At 38.3% G+C, this 17,662-nt stretch overlaps 1 protein-coding gene across 20 annotated transcripts in view; it reads right to left on the bottom strand.

Moving 5' to 3' along the window:
* Window positions 1-17,662, bottom strand: part of PPP1R12B (protein phosphatase 1 regulatory subunit 12B) — a 246,914-nt gene that overhangs the window by 134,633 nt on the left and 94,619 nt on the right. For 12 of the 20 annotated variants that reach the window (XR_013529810.1, XR_013529809.1, XR_013529812.1 and 9 more), the window contains 2 exons: window positions 17,042-17,224; window positions 12,560-12,742 (listed from right to left, as the gene is read on the bottom strand). Coding sequence is in view for 12 of the 20 variants with exons in the window: in XM_035281039.3 (XP_035136930.1) it covers window positions 12,560-12,742; window positions 17,042-17,224 (366 nt within the window). In the remaining 8 variants the exon portion in view is untranslated. Of the gene's footprint in view, window positions 1-8,412; window positions 8,558-12,559; window positions 12,743-17,041; window positions 17,225-17,662 lie in introns of those variants that run through there. The other 8 variants (XR_013529814.1, XR_013529813.1, XR_013529815.1 and 5 more) reach the window with 2 other exon arrangements.

Raw genomic sequence — 17,662 nt, 5'->3', positions numbered from 1 at the left:
GAGCAAGACTCTGCCTCAAAAAAAAAAAAAAAAAAGACAAGCATGTTTCTACTTCTTGAAACTCTTAATTGTCCTCTGCTACCCTAATATTCTGGTACCCTGATCTTTATTAGTCAGTGCACATGTTTAAATTCACTAGGAATATGAAGAAATGATATTTCTAGAGAAGTTCCAAACTGGTTATATCTTATTCTTACCACTTGCCTTCTCCCCCTTTTCAAACCATACCACGAAATCAATGTATGCAACCAAGCCAGTTTCCCAAAGAAGCATGCAACTAGGACATTAAAGCTATCAAAGGAAGAAATTTTACCTGCTGCTTCTGACATTCCATGCCCAGCACTTGATGTCTCAACTGGCACACACTCTGTGTTAGCCTCCAAACACAGAGAATGCTAGTCAACTACAGCAGAGGCTTGTCTCAATACCCCAGAACACCCAGATCAACTTCCTGTGCCTCTGATTTCCATAAAACCAGGAATAGCAAGGAACTCTACTGCCAGATCAAATCGTTCCAGGTGAGAGGTCAAGCGACCTCAAACACACCCTGCCACACACCTGTGCAGCAACTTTCCCAGAAGCCCAATTTTCAACAAACGGGTGGCCACTCCTCTGGCTGTCCTTCCCTAGTAAACACCAGAGCCCATTTTATGAGATTGTACCAGCAACTGTCTTTTCCTAACATTGGAAAACTGCTAAAAGAGAAGGGAAGGTTGAATGAGGGCTCAAAATTCTGGTCCCTCCTACATGTCACCAGTATTCACAGCTCTGAAAAAAGAACCACTTTATCAGAAGATTAACCGCAAAAACATGGCTGATAAGGGCTTTGAGTAGCAGGTGTTAGGTGACTGTGTCTTCACTCTAAATGGCTGGGAATTGGGATAGAACTACCAGAGGTTCTGCTACAGAAGGAAATCCATTCTTGTCCTTTCTTCTAAATGCACGTGTCCTGAGGGGGAGGGGGAAACACTTTAAGCTACTCCTGAACTGTTAAGAGGTGGGCTGAGAAACTGCATGACGAATGCCCTTGTCTCTGGAAAATGAAGTGAGATGGTGTTGGCAACAGCCATGTTTAGCAACAGAAATAGGGAAAAAAGAAAACAGACTCTTATTCAAGGTTCTAAATCTCATTGCTTTAACTCTTAGTAGACACTATTCAGGCCTTCCTTTCCAGAACTGTTTGGTGGAGCTAAATAGTACTGTTATTTTTAAACACCTTTACTGAGACATAATTCATATACCCATTAGGTGTATCATTTAAAGATTTTTAGTATATTCAGAGTTATGCAATCATCACTATAACCGATTTTAAAACATTCTCAACATAGTATCAAAAGTATCCACTACTGCATAGTATGGAGTATACTTTTTTGGGAGACAACAGAAATTGACTTCACTAACTTAGCCAGGAAAGGAATCTGTGGGAGGGAATTACTAGTATTTTTAACATAAAGAATATCATTGGGATAGGAGGCCCAGGCTCTAACTCTCCTGCAAGGGTCAACTGCTACCATTATCACATTTAGCTCACTAGTTGTTGCCTCAAATAAATGTTCAAGTGCTTAGATTCCTGGACACCACTTGGTGAGGGGAGAAAAGGCATAAGAAGGTACCTGTGTATGGCTGCCACTTACTGTGTCACCACAGTGGAGATTTTCCCTTAGAGTTGCAGAAAATAATGTATGGCATTGTAAATAATTGGCAAAGAGATCAGAGGTGGTACAAGCGAGCTTACATTTAAAAATTAAGTCTCCTAAACTTGAGATATGGAATCCCTATATAGCATATAGGTTTTAAAAATTAAATAAATAAAACAACCTAAAATCTAAAATGTTATTAATATTTAGCATTTTATGGTAGATCTTATTTCCAAATGTGTATTAGCTCTGAAGACACATGGATCTTAATGAAAGTCATAAAAGTATTTCACTGGTAATGACATAAATAATTGTCACATATATCTCTAAGTTGTTTTGTAGTTTGCAAAGTACTTTCACATAGTCTGTCTCATTTGATCCTCATAATAGCTCCATTAGATGGGTTTGGGAAAATCAAGTTACTCATAAATTTTTTTTTTTTTGAGATGGAGTCTTACTCTGTCGCCAGGTTGGAGTGCAGTGGCGCAATCTCGGCTCACTGCAACCTCCGCCTGGGTTCAAGTGATTCTTCCGCCTCAGCCTCCCGAGTAGCTGGGACCACAGGCGTGTGCTACCACGCCTGGCTAATTTTTGTATTTTTAGTAGAGACGGGGTTTCACCATGGCCAGGATGGTCTCGATCTCTTGACCTTGTGATCCGCCCGCCTCGGCCTCCCAAAGCGCTGGGATTACAGGCATGAGCCACCACGCCCGGCCACTCATAAGTTATTTTAAATCCTCATATATATACAAACAAGGTAAGCATTATCTCTTTTTTACATCTGAGGAAAGAGTCAGAAAGGAAACTCACACACACAAAAATCACACAAATAAGAGGCTGAACTGGATTCTATTTTTTTTTTTTTAAGAGCTGGGGGTCTTACTATATTACCCAGGCTGGTCTTGAGTTCCTGGCATCAAGTGATCCTCCTGCCTCAGCCTCCTCAGTAGCTGGAATTACAGGTGTCAGCCACCAGGCCCCATTTGAACTGAAACTCAGAAATCAATCCTGTGCATTTCCCACTAAGTCCAGCCATTCACAGTTATCTAGGGGTAGCCTCGTCTCTTAGGGAGCAACATATCATAATTATTGTTTCAAAGAGACATATTCTGAAAAAAAAATTACATAGAGGTGCCATGACACTGGAAACTGTTTGTAAGGTATATTCAGTCTGGTGAAGCCTCTTGTCATTCTGCTACCTAAGGATTAGAGCCAAAGCACTAAAAGGATTTCCTTTTTTCTTTCTATACCAGAATTTTTGAGAGTCCCACAGCATAATCCTAATTATATAAGCAATCCAGAGACCTCCAGAATGGTAATATAGTAGAAAATGTACCCACTGCTACACATGTTTCACTTTCTTCCTGTTCAATATTCATACTCAGGAAAAGAGCTTATTTATATCAGTAGAGAAAAAACTTGCTAGAGGCAGCATGGCTGCAGACTTTTAGGTAACTAATCATTTAGAACAAAAATGGAGAAAGATTGGAGTCATCTGTGGAACCTCTTTTCTAGAGTACCTTTTTGAATTGACAACTGTCCGTCTTTAGCTTGGACACAGAGGAACAAATCAAATTACTTTTAAAAACCATAACTCAGAGTTTAAATTCTTGATTTAAATTTTGAACATTCCAAAGATGATGCCAAGTTAATCTGCTGACAGCTTCACACTAGTAGGTATAACTACCTACCTTATAAAGACCTAGGGCCGGGCGCAGTGGCTCAAGCCTATAATCCCAGCACTTTGGGAGGCCGAGGCGGGCGGATCACGAGGTCAAGAGATCAAGACCATCCTGGTCAACAAGGTGAAGCCCCGTCTCTACTAAAAATACAAAAATTAGCTGGGCATGGTGGCGCATGCCTGTAGTTCCAACTACTTGGGAGGCTGAGGCAGGAGAATTGCTTGAACCCAGGAGGTGGAGGTTGTGGTGAGCCGAGATTGCGCCATTGCACTCCAGCCTGGGTAACAAGAGCGAAACTCCGTCTAGGGACTGAAGAAGGCCAGTAAGTATGGTATATATGACCCAGCCAGTACTCACTGTATGTGACCAAGCGAAGCAGAATCATATATAATGTGAGCTATTTGGGAGAGACAATTTTAGCTTATTGTGGAGAAAAATTATTTTTTACCATTCTACAAAGAAAAGAGCACCCATAAAAAAGACATAAAATTCAGGGTTGGGTGAAAGAGAAAAAGATAAACGAGTAACAAGAGAATCAAAGGCAGACACTATCAGACTCTAATATTAGCAATGGGAATTGTTTACATTTTGTTGCTAAGGAAAACTTGGGGCTTTGGAAAATGAACCCAACCACTACACTATTGTGACAGCTGCTGTCTGGCCCTGGTATTCCTGCAGAGCTATGTGCCAACAGCTTGCCACTTGCCATTTCTACCCTGTCAAATCAGTCTCTTTATAATCAGATGACCTTGTTGGTTTCTACAGTTCTCACAAGCAATCCAAAGACTGAATAGCAGTTATCAAAATGCCATGAAGATAGAGACTGTTGCATTCTGAGCTGTGGCTAGCCCCTGAATCAAAATCTTTATTCTGAATGGATAATACTCAAATTCAAAAGAATAGTCAGTGAATTCAACAAGGAGAAAAAGAAGGCCTAGGTGATGGTCTGCATTCTACCTCTGACTCAAAGTGTCATATTAAGCAAATGACTCTATGCTCTTAGGGCCTCAGCATTCCCATTTATAAAATAGGGAGCATATATTCTATTCCTTTCCATCATGTAAAGAGAATACGTTTAAACACACTTGAGCTTTTCAGTGGGGGGGAAAAAGGAACTTCACAAATCCAAGATTATGCCCTTCTTAAAAGGAATAAACTGTTTTACAAGTTCTGTCCTTAGTTATGTATGCAAACCCGTAAATTATCTAGAATCCTGTAAACCTTGAATCTCTATTATGTTTACTCTTCAATGATCATGGACTTCTTCACAGACTTACATCATAAGAAAGACTGTTGTCACTATAATTAATTTTCCTTCATGCCCTCCTGCTCCCTCTGCCCCATTATAACAGTAATCCTTTATCACTCTGGGACTTTGGAAAATACAAAAATAAAAATTAAAAGTATCCATAATACTCTCAAAAATCCAGTATTAACATTTCCATGTTTATTACTATTTGGCATCACATTGTATTCCTTTATATCTAGCTTTGTTCATTTAGCAACATATGTGTAGTTAACAAACGAGTAAAGAACTGTTAGCACAAGGGTGTAAAGCTGAGGCTGATCACTGGTCAGTTGGTATGCACATACTCACTTATCCCCACTTAAGATAAAACAGTCTCAGAAAAGGAGAGCCAGCTGTGCAACTTAATGGTAAGACCCACTCCCCAACTGAAGTGCTCTAATTACACTGCAAATGGAGATTATTCCTGAGAGAGAAACTTCTACTACCCTTAGGTCCTGCTGTGGCCAGTTTTAAAACTCCATTTATCCCAATGCTCACTAATTGTTTAAAATTGGACCTGTGAACACAGGCTTCAGGCTTTTATCAAGGTTTCCCAGTAGGAGTCAAAATGTTTCCACAAAGAGCTGATTACAGAGAAAGCTGCAGCTTCAAGAGAATTAGCATCCAGCATGCTCTTTCAAAAGGAAAATTTAGCTGTTTTCAAAACATCTGTTTTTTTTTTTCTTTCAGTTTATGCTTGTCTAGCCAGAGAAACTAAATGGCTTTAATTCTGTAAAGGCTTAAATGATATGTTTTATTTATCAAGTCATTCCCCTGCTGAAACTCCCTCAATTGTATTCTATAGCTTCGAGAATGGAAGTTCAAATTTCTTAGCGTAGCACAGACAAAAATCTACACAATTTGGTCCCTGCCTACCTTTCTAGCTTGACAGTTTCCAAAGTTTCTCCAGTGGAATACCAGTCTTGGGTTTCTTTGAAAAAAAAAAACAAAACTACTAGATGGACTACGAAATATGGAAAATGGTGCAAATCTCCTAATCACTCCCATGTTCTACTCCAACCCACTCCCCAGAGAGGAATGACTGAGAAGGCTCTGAGTGATCCTATTTAATTTTGTTTAATCCATTGTTCCCAAATTCATTTGACCACAGAATATTCTTTTTCCTTCATCTAAATGTATTCCACAAAAGACATTTTCAGAAATGCTAGCCTGGCCACATCTGCTCCCAGCTTCAGGCCTTCTGAACTTGTTTGTTTCCTGAATTTCCCATGTTCCTTCTCAAATACCATCCTCCTATTACTACTTACGGTTAGCTTCCAGTTGCCTTTCAAAACTCAACTCTAGTCACCTCCTCTGGTAGGCCTTCCTTGTCACCCTATTCAATCTAATTTAGATTCGTCTCCTCTATGCTTTCATAGCAATCTATACATATCACTTAACAAATGTACTATATGATGTACTTGTTTGCCTTCCTATAATAGTTATATCCTCAAGGACAGAAAAAAATGTTTGCTCTTATATCCTTAATGCCTCTGTCCCTGGCACATGGCAGTCTCTCAATAAATGGTTGTTAGGTGCTTTATATATGTGAGTTTCCAATAAGATTCTATATAGAAAATACTATTTTGCAAAATCTTACATTTTAAAAACCATTCCTGATTCATTTACCTAACTGTTCCTATATGTGTTTCTATCTGCAGTACAGCTGGTCAACTGTAATTCTTGTTATCTATTCCAATAATAGTTTGAGGTTTCTTTCTGCAATAAAGTTTTATTACAGGTTAGTCTGCATCTATGAGGTTATCTTAGAACTCTCCCTCATGGTGACCTTCAGTGTTTATGTTTTATGTGAGTTCATCTTTGTTTGAAACTGTTTTTATAGTTTACAGTCTTTTACTCTGGGTTGCAGATGTGTTCCTTCAAGGTGGTTTTGAATTTACTTGTGTCAGGGCCCCAGAGTTTCAAGAGTACAGATCCAGTTTCTGTATTAAATCCTTGGCTTGGGATTTCCAAACTATATGAATAGTGAAAATTTCTCACAAATGAGTTGTCTATCCCAACCCACACCCTTGTATACATTTTCTTCCTTGCCACTTCTTTGAGCTATGGGCTAAGAACCCTTTTTATGAATGGGGCAGTCCTTTGAGATTTCTAGCTTGATACAGTTTTTTACCTACAGCTTGCAAGCCTTAGTAGGTCCAGAGCATGCTTTCTACATACACATGGCATTAAAATCTGAGCATCCAGACTTTATGGTCTACATGTAGGTCTGACACCAACATTGGGCCAAACTACTCTGGCTTTTGAGTACTCTTCACTTTTGTCATCTGGGAGTTCCCTATTATTTTTCTGAATTCAACTATGAATTTCTGTTCATAATGGGCAAGGGAGCCTTATAAGTTCCATCTATCACATTGGAATCATCCTCCTAAACATTATTTTGAAACCATTCACTTTTTTTTTTTTTTTGAGATGAAGTCTTGCTCTGTTGCCTAGTCTGGAGTGCACTGGGATGATCTCAGCTCACTGCAACCTCCGCCTCCCAGGTTCAAGCAATTCTTTGCCTCAGCCTCCCAAGTAGCTGGGATTGCAGGTGTGTGTGACCACTCCCAGCTAATTTCTGCATTTTTAGTAGGAACGGAATTTTACTGTGTTGACCAGGAGGTAGAACTCCTGACCTCAAGTGATCCACCCTCCTCAGCCTCCCAAAGTGCTGGGATGACAGACATGAGTCACAGTGCCTGGTCAAGATCATTCACTTTTGTCTAACTCTTCTACCATTATCTCAGTGCAAGCCACTGTTCTCTCTCATGATCCTTTCTTCTGCAATGGTTTCCTTACTGGTCATCTCACATCCATTCTTGTCTATTTTTCCTCATCCAAGTCATATGTAATACTGGAGCCACAGTTTTAAAGTCAGAACTTTAAAAACTATAGGTCAGATCATGCTACTTTTTGCTTAAAATCTTCTAATGGCAATGACCCAGAAATTCTGTTCTTAGGTATATAACCAAGAGAAATGAAACCAGATGTCCATGCAAAAACTTCTACACAAATGCTAATGGTAACATTATTCATATCTAAAAGGTGGAAACAACTCAAGTGTCCATCAACTTATGAATGAACAAACAAAATGTGGCATATCTATACGATGGAGCATTATTCACCTGTTTATATAAACATGTTTATATAAACATTTATATAAAATGTCCAAAATAAGTAAGTCTATAGATAAAAAGTAGAGCAGTGGTTGCTTAGGCCTAGGGGAAATAAGGAGACTGTGGTTTGAATAGCTACAGGGCGCAGGATTTCTCTGTAAGGTGATGAAAATGTTCTGCAAGCTACTGTGATGATGGTTGCACATATCTGTGAATTTACTAAAAACCACTGCATTGTACACTTTAAATTGGTGAATTGTATGGTATGTGAATTCTCTCTCTACATATATATGTATATGATATATGTATGTATATAGCTCCTACCTCCTCCTCAAGCTTCATCCTAGACATCTCTCTTTCTCTATTCTTAGTCACAATGCCTTCTTCCAGTTTTTCCAAAAGGTCAAGAACTCTTCCACCTTAGTGTCTTTTCAATTGCCAGAACTTTTGTTTGGAATCCCCAACTTCTCTTCATGTAACTATTACTTAACCAGCAGATCTCAGTTTGAGCAGTATCACACCCTCATGAGAGCCTTCTTTTATCCTTCAGGAGAAGACAAATCTTTTTTTTTAGAGACAGAGTCATGCTCTGTGTCTGAGGCTGGACTACAGAGGTGTTATCATAGTTCATGGTAGTCTCACATTCCCAGACTCAAGAGCTCTTCCGGTCTCAGGCTCTTAAGCAGCTGGGAGTGTGTGCCACCACCCAGTTAATTTCTTTTATTTTTTGTTTTGCTATGTTGTGTAGGCTAGTCTTGATCTCCTGGTCTCAAGCGATCCTCCCAACTTGGCCTCCCAAAGTGCCGGGATTACAGATGTGAGCCACCATACCTGGCCAATAAGGAAAGTCTGTCAGCAGATCTTCAGTAAGACACTGTTATAACAACTCATATTACTTCTTTATATTACATAAACATTCATAATAACGAAAAGGTGGAAACATTTAACATTTGTCTTTTTCACTAGCATATTTGTTTCACAAGGGCTCACATCATATTTGTCTGGTTCACTAATATATCACCTGGGCTTTCCATAGCATCTGGTAACAGGTACTTCAAAATATTCAATAATTATTTTGAAGATGAATGAATGCTAGAACATATTCAGTAAATGAGTTCAACAGCTCTATATCTAACATCTCCCTACTTATTTATCTTGTGCCATTCCTAAAATGCACCTATCTTGACCTGTACTTGATGTACCACATTCAACTAATAATTCACTAATATTTTGATTTAACTCTTTGATTCATATATCTGGTCTCTGCAACAGGTACTATCTTATTGATTGTAGGTTACAACATTTCCAGAAGGCAGTAAAACTAAGTTTCCCAAATAACAGTTCATGAAACTAGGTATTTAATAATGCAGTTTGATAACCTGATTTCCCCACTCTTTCTGGGATCATACTCTTAATGAGGAATTTACCTCATTTTACTTCTCTCAGCTCAGAAAGGTTTTTTTAAAGAGAGTTTTTGTCAGCTAATGAAAAGATTACTTTTGCATTTAGTTTCTAGGTGAAACTAACAGTATCTAAATTACATTTGAGCTTTTAAGTATATAAGCATTTACCATTCAAGATTGATTTATTACTATTTCCTTGGCTGGAGACCAATTTTTTTTTTTTATTATTTGAGACGGAGTTTCGCTCTTGTTACCCAGGCTGGAGTGCAATGACACGATCTCGGCTCACCACAACCTCCGCCTCCTGGGTTCAGGCAATTCTCCTGCCTCAGCCTCCTGAGTAGCTGGGATTACAGGCACGCGTCACCATGCCCAGCTAATTTTCTTTGTATTTTTAGTAGAGATGGGGTTTCACTATGTTGACCAGGATGGTCTCGATCTCTTGACCTTGTGATCCACCCACCTCAGCCTCCCAAAGTGCTGGGATTACAGGCTTGAGCCACCGCGCCCAGCCGACCAATTTTTAAAAGACAGTAATTGGCTCTGAAACCTGTTAGCCCAGAAAATTAATTTCCTTCTCTTTTATGTACAGAAATTTAAAAAAAAAAAGGAAGAAAGGAAGGAAAAGAAGAAGAAAGACACTATTTTCCAACTCAACATCTCCTTTAACTTCCTTCTCAAAATGTGTCTTTATATAAAAAAAGTCTTTATAATAGACACATAAGAGCTGTCCTTATAATAAGCAAACATAAAAAGTTTAATTTGTATTGTATCATATAGATGATATAACTTTTATACTTACTACATGTCCATATACACTCACATGGGACCTGATGGCTTCACTGCTGAATTTTACCAAACACTTAAAGAAGAATTAGTACCAATCTTACTCAAACTATTCTGAAAAACAGAAAAGAAAGGAATACTTCCAATCTCATCCGGTAAGGCCAGCATTACCTTGATACCAATCAAAGACACATCAAAAAAAAGAAAACTATAGCCAACATCAGCAAACCAAGTTCAACAACACATTACAAAGATAATTCAACATGACCAAGTGGGATTTATCCCAGGGATGCAAGGATGCTTCAAAGATATACAAATCTATCAATGTGATACAGCATATTGACAGAATGAAGGATTTAAAACCTTATGATCATTTCAATTGATGCTGAAATAGCATTTGATAACATTCAGCACTCTTTCATGATAAAAACCCTCAAAAAACTGGGTATAGAAGGAACACATTTCCACACATTAAATGCCACATATGACAAACCCATAGCTATTATCATACTGAATGGGGAAAAACTGAAAGCCTTTCCTCTAAGATATGAAACAAGACAAGGATGTCCACTTTCAACCACTGTTATTCAATATATTGCTGGAAGTCCTACCTAGAGCAATCAGACAAAATAAAGTAATAGGCCGAGCACAGTGGCTCATGCCTGTAATCCTAGCATTTTGGAAGGCCGAGGTGGGAAAATGGATTGAGCCCAGGAGTTTGAGACCAGCTTGGGCAACACAGTGAAATCCCATCTCTATCTAAAAAAAAAAAAGAGAGAGAGAGAAAATAATAAGTGACACCCAAATTGGAAAGGAAGAAGTCAAATTACCCTTGTTTGCAGATGATATCATGTTACATTTGGAAAAACCTAAAGACTTGACCAAAAAACGATTAGAACTGAAAAATTCAGTAAAGTTGCAAAATTCAAAATCAACACACAAAAGTCAGTAGCATTTTTATCTGCCAACAGTGAACAACCTGAAAAAGAAATCAAGAAAGTAAACCCATTTACAATAGTTACAAATAAAACAAAATACCTAGGAATTAATCAAAGAACTAAAAGATCTTTACAATAAAAACTACAAAACACTGACATAAGAAACTAAACAGCACACAAAAAAAGGACATTCCATGTTCATGGACTGGAAGAATCAATATTGTTAAAATGTCCATACTACCCAAAGCAATCTACAGATTAAATGCAATCCCTATCAAAATACCAACAATATTCTTCACAGAAATAGAGAAAATAATCCTAAAATTCATATGGAACCACAGAAGACTCAGAATAGTGAAGCCGCCCTAAGCAAAAAGAACAAAAGAATAACATTACCTGACTTCAAATTATACTACAAAGCTATTATAACCAAAGCAACATAGTACTGACATAAAAACAGACACATAGACCAATGGAACAGAGTAAAGAAATCAGAAATAAATCCATACATCTACAGTGAATTCATTTTTGACAAAGGTGCCAAGAACATACATTGGAAAAAAGACAATCTCTTAATACACACAAAATATTAAAGTGCCTTCCTTTGGATATTCAAAATAATATGAAGTCAAACTGAAATCTAAATTTTGGTAAGATTTCACCTGGTCTAATCTTTTTTTTTTTTTTTTTTTTTGAGATGGAGTTTCGCTTACCCAGGCCGGAGTGCAATGGTGTAATCCCGGCTCACTGCAACCTCCGCCTCCTGGGTTCGGGAAATTCTCCTGCCTCAGCTTCCTGAGTAGCTGGGACTACAGGCACACGCCACCATGCCCAGCTAATTTTTTATATTTTTAGTAGAGATGGGGTTTCACCATGTTGACCAGGATGGTCTTGATCTCTTGACCTCATGATCCACCTGCCTCGGCCTCCCAAAGTGCTGGGATTACAGGCTTGAGCCACTGCGCCCGGCCTCACCTAGTCTAATCTTAACAAGGGATAACTATAGCCTTAGTTTTTAAGTACATTTGACACTTCCAAATGGAGTACATTCTATTTTTTAATACTTCCTCAAGTAGGAGAAAAGAGCCCATTGTTGCTTGGTCACATTTTCCAAGGTTTCTCTTAACCCTGACAATCAAAAAGTTTTTCATAGCTTCCACCTTACATCTCTTTTATGTCAATTCACAATGTTCTCTCATACCTCCTCTCTAAAGAAATTACAGAATAACTAGTCACTATTCTTTTACCATATCATCACATACTATTCATTTCCTTTTCTGGTATTCCACTCAAATTAATCAAAACTTTATATCCTTCTATTTCCTTGAGCCTTGTGTCATACTGTTACCTTTCTTTGCTGCCAGAGAAATCAACATAGACTATCCATAACAAAACAAAAGACCCTTCTCTGTGCTTCACAGGTTCTCCATTACAAAATGGAGAAATAATGCCTAACAACTGTTTCTATCACAAGACAAACAAAAAAAGATATGCCTAAATCCATAGCGGCATAAGTGTCTATGTAAATAATCAGAAACAATTGAGGTCTCCACCAAAAACCAATTGCTCAGAGGCAAAAGACAGAACATAATATAAATATATATTTTCATAAATGTATTTGAAATTGGGAAAAACACTTTATGCCCATTCCTTTATCTTCTACCTCAAAGCAGAGCCCCACAAATGAAATCAGTAACCCAACATACCTCCTCTTCTCCCTGGCTTCCACAGAGGAGTCTGTTCCAGTAATGGAGAGCACAGGAGTAGTTGTAACCCCATTGGCAGTGCTTGGTAGAGGGTGATTGGTGATCACACAAAGCGGGGTGCTAGAAGAGACATTGTCTGCTGTTTTCTCTGCTGTGGAGTCAGCCTGGGATTTGTGAGGAATCCTGAAATCAAAAAAGATACAAGCAGAAAGGAAATGGTAAGTCATGCTATACAACAAAGCACTGGCACAGAGACAGGATTAAAGAGAGGTTCGGATAGGAAATCTTGCTCTGATTTTGTTTTTTGGTTTTTAAATTTTGAGCTCTTACAGCTTGGAATAGCATAATTACACATTTAGTCTGACATCCTTTGCCTGAGGAGTTACATTTTATGAGACTTGTATGTGTACGTGTGTGCCTGAGATTTTATTTTAACAAAAATCATTAGCTATGACACAAGGCGAGATAGTGACATATGCAAGAGTGCTTTAAATGACTCCCCAGTAGCGTCTGGTCTCCACACATGCACACGAAGACAGGGCCTCTCTACACAAGAAAAAGACACTGAAGTCACTTACGATATTAGTCTCCACCTGTTCCTTAATTCTTGGCAGTGGGAGCCTTTGTGGTAGTCCTCAGCCTAGATTTGATGACCATCTTCTTGAATTATCCAGAGACAACTGATACTCTAAAACCTGGGTATGCTTAGTTCTCCCTCACCTAGTTTAGCAACTGTTCTTTCTTTCCATTTAACCAAATGCCTAATTGTCTAAATTCATAATTGCAAAAGTGAGAAATTGAAACAAAAACCAAATCGGATTCTGTAAGTAACCTTAACTACAGACTTTTCAACAGCAAGCTGTATAATTAAACTCATTTACATGAAAACAAGATCTTTATTTCTTAACAAAGAGTTGGGAGCAACCATTGGCTCTCCACCCAAAAAGCTATCATTTGTGATGTCACAGCTGTTGCTGGGGTAACAGAGATCCAAAATTGATATAGAGATGGAGAAAGCAATGAAAAGCACAAATATTAAAAATCTATTTTTTTCACCTACTCACAATTATTACCTGTGAAATGTTCATAGGTAGCTCTAAGCTTACTTCCAAATAATCACATTACAAGCTTGAAAAAAAATAATCAAAATATAAAAACCTAAATATGGTACCTAGATACAAATATAAAAACAGAATATTTTAAAAGATAGAGGTAGAATCTAAAAAACACAAGCTACTTCTACAGAAGCAATTAATAACTAAGAAAAAAGGTGAAATTTTATAGTCATTTTATTTTTTTAGTCATTTTTTAAATAAAAAAAGTGAAGGCAAAAAATTCCTCAGACTTACCAGATATGAGTCTATAGGAAGTACTGATAAGTTAGCTAGACACACAGCTATAAAAAATTACACTTGACCCAACCTTACCTGAAGTTCTTTTTAGGTTAATAACATATTTGGTCTCACTGTAATTTCTTATGCTGTTGAAATGCCCAGGATTTAATTTTATTAAATTACATAGTAAGACTTTTACTATTACTTTAATATGCTGTGTAATTTTATAAGTAGATTGTTAGAATAAGAACAGTCCTAGAGCAGAGATTAGAGGATATACAATGGAGTAGAATAAATATGGGCTTGGGAAATACTTGGGGCTACATGTAAGCTCATGTACCTTCTCTGATCTCTTCTTCATTGATAAAGTAGAGATAATGGCACCTTAAAATACAGGGTTCTTGTAATGATTAAAGAATGTCTGTAGAACACCTGAAATAATGCCTGGAATAAAAGATAAACTCAGCAGAAACAAACAGTGACAAAATAGGTAAGAGTTTTGAAATGGACAAATCTAGGTTCAAATCCTACCTCAGTTCCTCACTTAGCTGTGTGACCTTTGGCAAATGATTAACCTTTTGGTCTGAGTTTCCTCATCTATAAAATAATATTTCATATAATAGGGGGCTTATTATAAGACAATAAATGATATATGTATGAGTGAGACAACTAGTTGTCTAACCCATATCCATTGTCCATCTTCTTTATGAACTGAATGCCTATATTATTGAGGGCAGCAATATACCCAGTTAAAAATCCACACTTCTTGGCTGGGTGTGGTGGCTCACACCTATAATCCCAGCACTCTGGGAGGCCGAGGTGGGCGGGTCACCTGAGGTTGGGAGTTCGAGACCAGCCTAACCGACATGGAGAAACCCTGTCTCTACTAAAAATACAAAAAGTAGCTGGGATGGTGGCACGGGCCTGTAATCCCAGGTACTCAGGTGGCTGAGGCAGAAGAATCACTTGAACCTGAGAGGCAGAGGCTGCACTGAGCCAAGATCCGCCACTACACTCCAGCTTGGGCAACAAGAGTGAAACTCTGTCTTAAAAGTAAAAAAAAACACAAAACACAAAAACAAATAAAACCCATACTTCTCAGTCTCCTGGCCACTAGAGGTATCCAATGAGACATATGCAGGCAACTACTACTACTGGGAAATTTCTCAGTTCAGCAGCATTCTTTTATCTGCTTCCCCCTTTCCTTCTTCTTCCTTAGAGTAAAGCCATGATGGCTAGAGCTCCAGGAGTTATTCCGGACCATGGGGCAACCCATGGAAATGACAGCCATGATGCAAGACCTGTGGAGCAGAAGGAACCTGGATCCTTTAATGACTGTGGAGCTACTGAGCCAGCTCTGCATATTTCTGGATTTTCTTAAGTGCAAAAAAAAAAAAAAAACCCTTTAACTTATTTAAGCCACTACTATTTAGATTTATCATTACATGTGAGCAAACTAAACCCCAATATAATTTTTATATAATACCTAACCAAATGCCTGTCACATAATAGGGTCCAACAAATGGCAGCTGGAATTGTTTTCTCTCAGTTGCATCTTTTTTCCCCCAGAGTTTCACTCTGTCTTCCAGGCTGGAGTGCAGTGACGCAATCTCGGCTCACTGCAACCTCTGCCTCCCGGGTTCAAGCGATTCTCCTGCCTCAGCCTCCTGAGTAGCTGGGATTACAGGCACCTGCCATTGTGCCCGGCCAATTTTTTTGTATTTTTAATAGAGGCAGGGTTTCACCATATTAGCCAGACTGGTCTTGAACTCCTGACCTTGTGATCCACCCACCTTGGCCTCCCAAAGTGCTGGGATTACAGGCATGAGCCACCGTGTCCAGCCCAGTTGCAGCTCTTAATAGTTATAGTAATATATATATATATATAATTATGAGACTTGTTATAATATATATAATTATGAGACTTGTAATATATATAATTACATATATAATTACATATATAATAATATATATATGTCAAATATAATAGTAATATAATATAGTAACAATAATCTCTCTGTGTTTCTTCATCTATGGTGATACTAATTAACATGTCTATGCAATTGGATTATTATGGGACCTAATAAATTTACCGGTAAGTATACAGTATTATTAATAATCCATCATAAACTCTGCCCTCCTGGCTGAATTAATGATCATCACTTATTTTAGGGAAAGAAATCTAGAAAACTGACAAATATCAATCAAGCAGCACCAACACTGGCATTCTTGCAACAACACTATCATTAAGATTTTTTTCATTTTCTTTATCAGTTGTAGACACAGATCCCAAAAAAGGAGATCCTTTGCCACCACACATAAAGGATTAAAAGCCACAGTTAAAATGACAGTCAAAGTCCTAATATACTTTCACAGTGACTCTCTACCATGGTATCCCTTAGATGAACTAGAAACCAAGAAGATACTGCGCCCAGAACACAGTTTAGACAAGCACAAATCTCTCCATTCTCTCTTTTTTTTTTTTTTTTTTTTGAGACAGTTTTGCTCTTGTTACCCAGGCTGGAATGCAATGGCGCAATCTCGGCTCACCGCAACCTCCACCTGCTAGGTTCAGGCAATTCTCCTGCCTCAGCCTCCTGAGTAGCTGGGATTACAGGCACGCGCCACCATGCCCAGCTAATCCATTCTTACAGTGTGTCAAGCAAAATGCTCTCGTTGCCTGGGAGTTTTCAGAAGGCTATCACAGGCTTTTGAAAAATGAGCTAGCTTTCTTTCTGATTTGGGTTTGTATGCCATTTAAAAGACTAAACACAAGAGATTCCTATTACAATTACTGGAAAATTAATAGAAGTAAAATATGAAAATATTTTCAATATTTAATTTACCACAATGGTATGACCCTTAAATTGTAATCACAACTGGTAAGGTTGTTGAGAGATGAAATCAGTCATCTTAAGCTGATGTCCAAACACTAAGTACAATTATACATACCCTTTAATTATTCAATATGCAACTGTTGACTGGCTAATAAAAGTCAAAGCAAAAACATCCTCATTAAATTTCAGACATTTTCTCAGGAATTCTAACTTGTTTCTATAGTGATAACGTCTCTTTGGTTCAAATTTCATGTGTTTTCAGAGGCATTAACTTTGATGAATGCAACTCAAATGGCTCCAAGAAGCCTTACCTGCCATGATGTACAGATGCAGTAGTGTTTGCACTGATTGGTGCAGGGCAAGAAGAGGCAGGTTGCCACTGGCTGCCCCGAGAGGTAGATGAACCAATGGTAATGGGTGAGGTAGCAGGAGATGAATTGCGATTGGCTGAAATGTAGGGACTTGTGGGGTCACTACTTCTACCAAATGAAGCACTGCAAAACAGCACACAGTCACTTTCTTCAGGACATGCTGCTCACCCACCCTTTCCCAGCACCACCTTCCCACCCAGATTGTGCACTTAAAAGGAATATAGACTAAAGAAAGGGTATGACAACTGGAAAGTGAAGTGATCAACTCCAGCTAGAGCTGAGTCACTGGCAGCAGCAAGTAGGCAATCATCAAAAGAATGAAGGAATCATCACTCTTTGAAGGATGGTCTTTCTGGTCAATCATCCAAAAGAGTGAAGGAACATGGAGGAAGAGAGATGATACTGAATGAGGGAAAGCAGGAAAGTAGATTTTATGATAAGAAGAGAGGCTAAGAAGGGAAATAACAGGAAATAGGAGAATTTTATTAGAGCAAATAATTCCCAACAAACCCAAGGCAAATAATCATGCAACCCCAAATGTCTACCTGATATAGAATTAGC

The sequence above is a fragment of the Callithrix jacchus genome, chromosome 19 (assembly GCF_049354715.1).
Source record: "Callithrix jacchus isolate 240 chromosome 19, calJac240_pri, whole genome shotgun sequence".
Taxonomy (NCBI): domain Eukaryota; kingdom Metazoa; phylum Chordata; class Mammalia; order Primates; family Cebidae; genus Callithrix; species Callithrix jacchus.
Note: the sequence above shows the minus strand (reverse complement) of the source record. Positions and strands in the feature narration are given on the sequence as shown.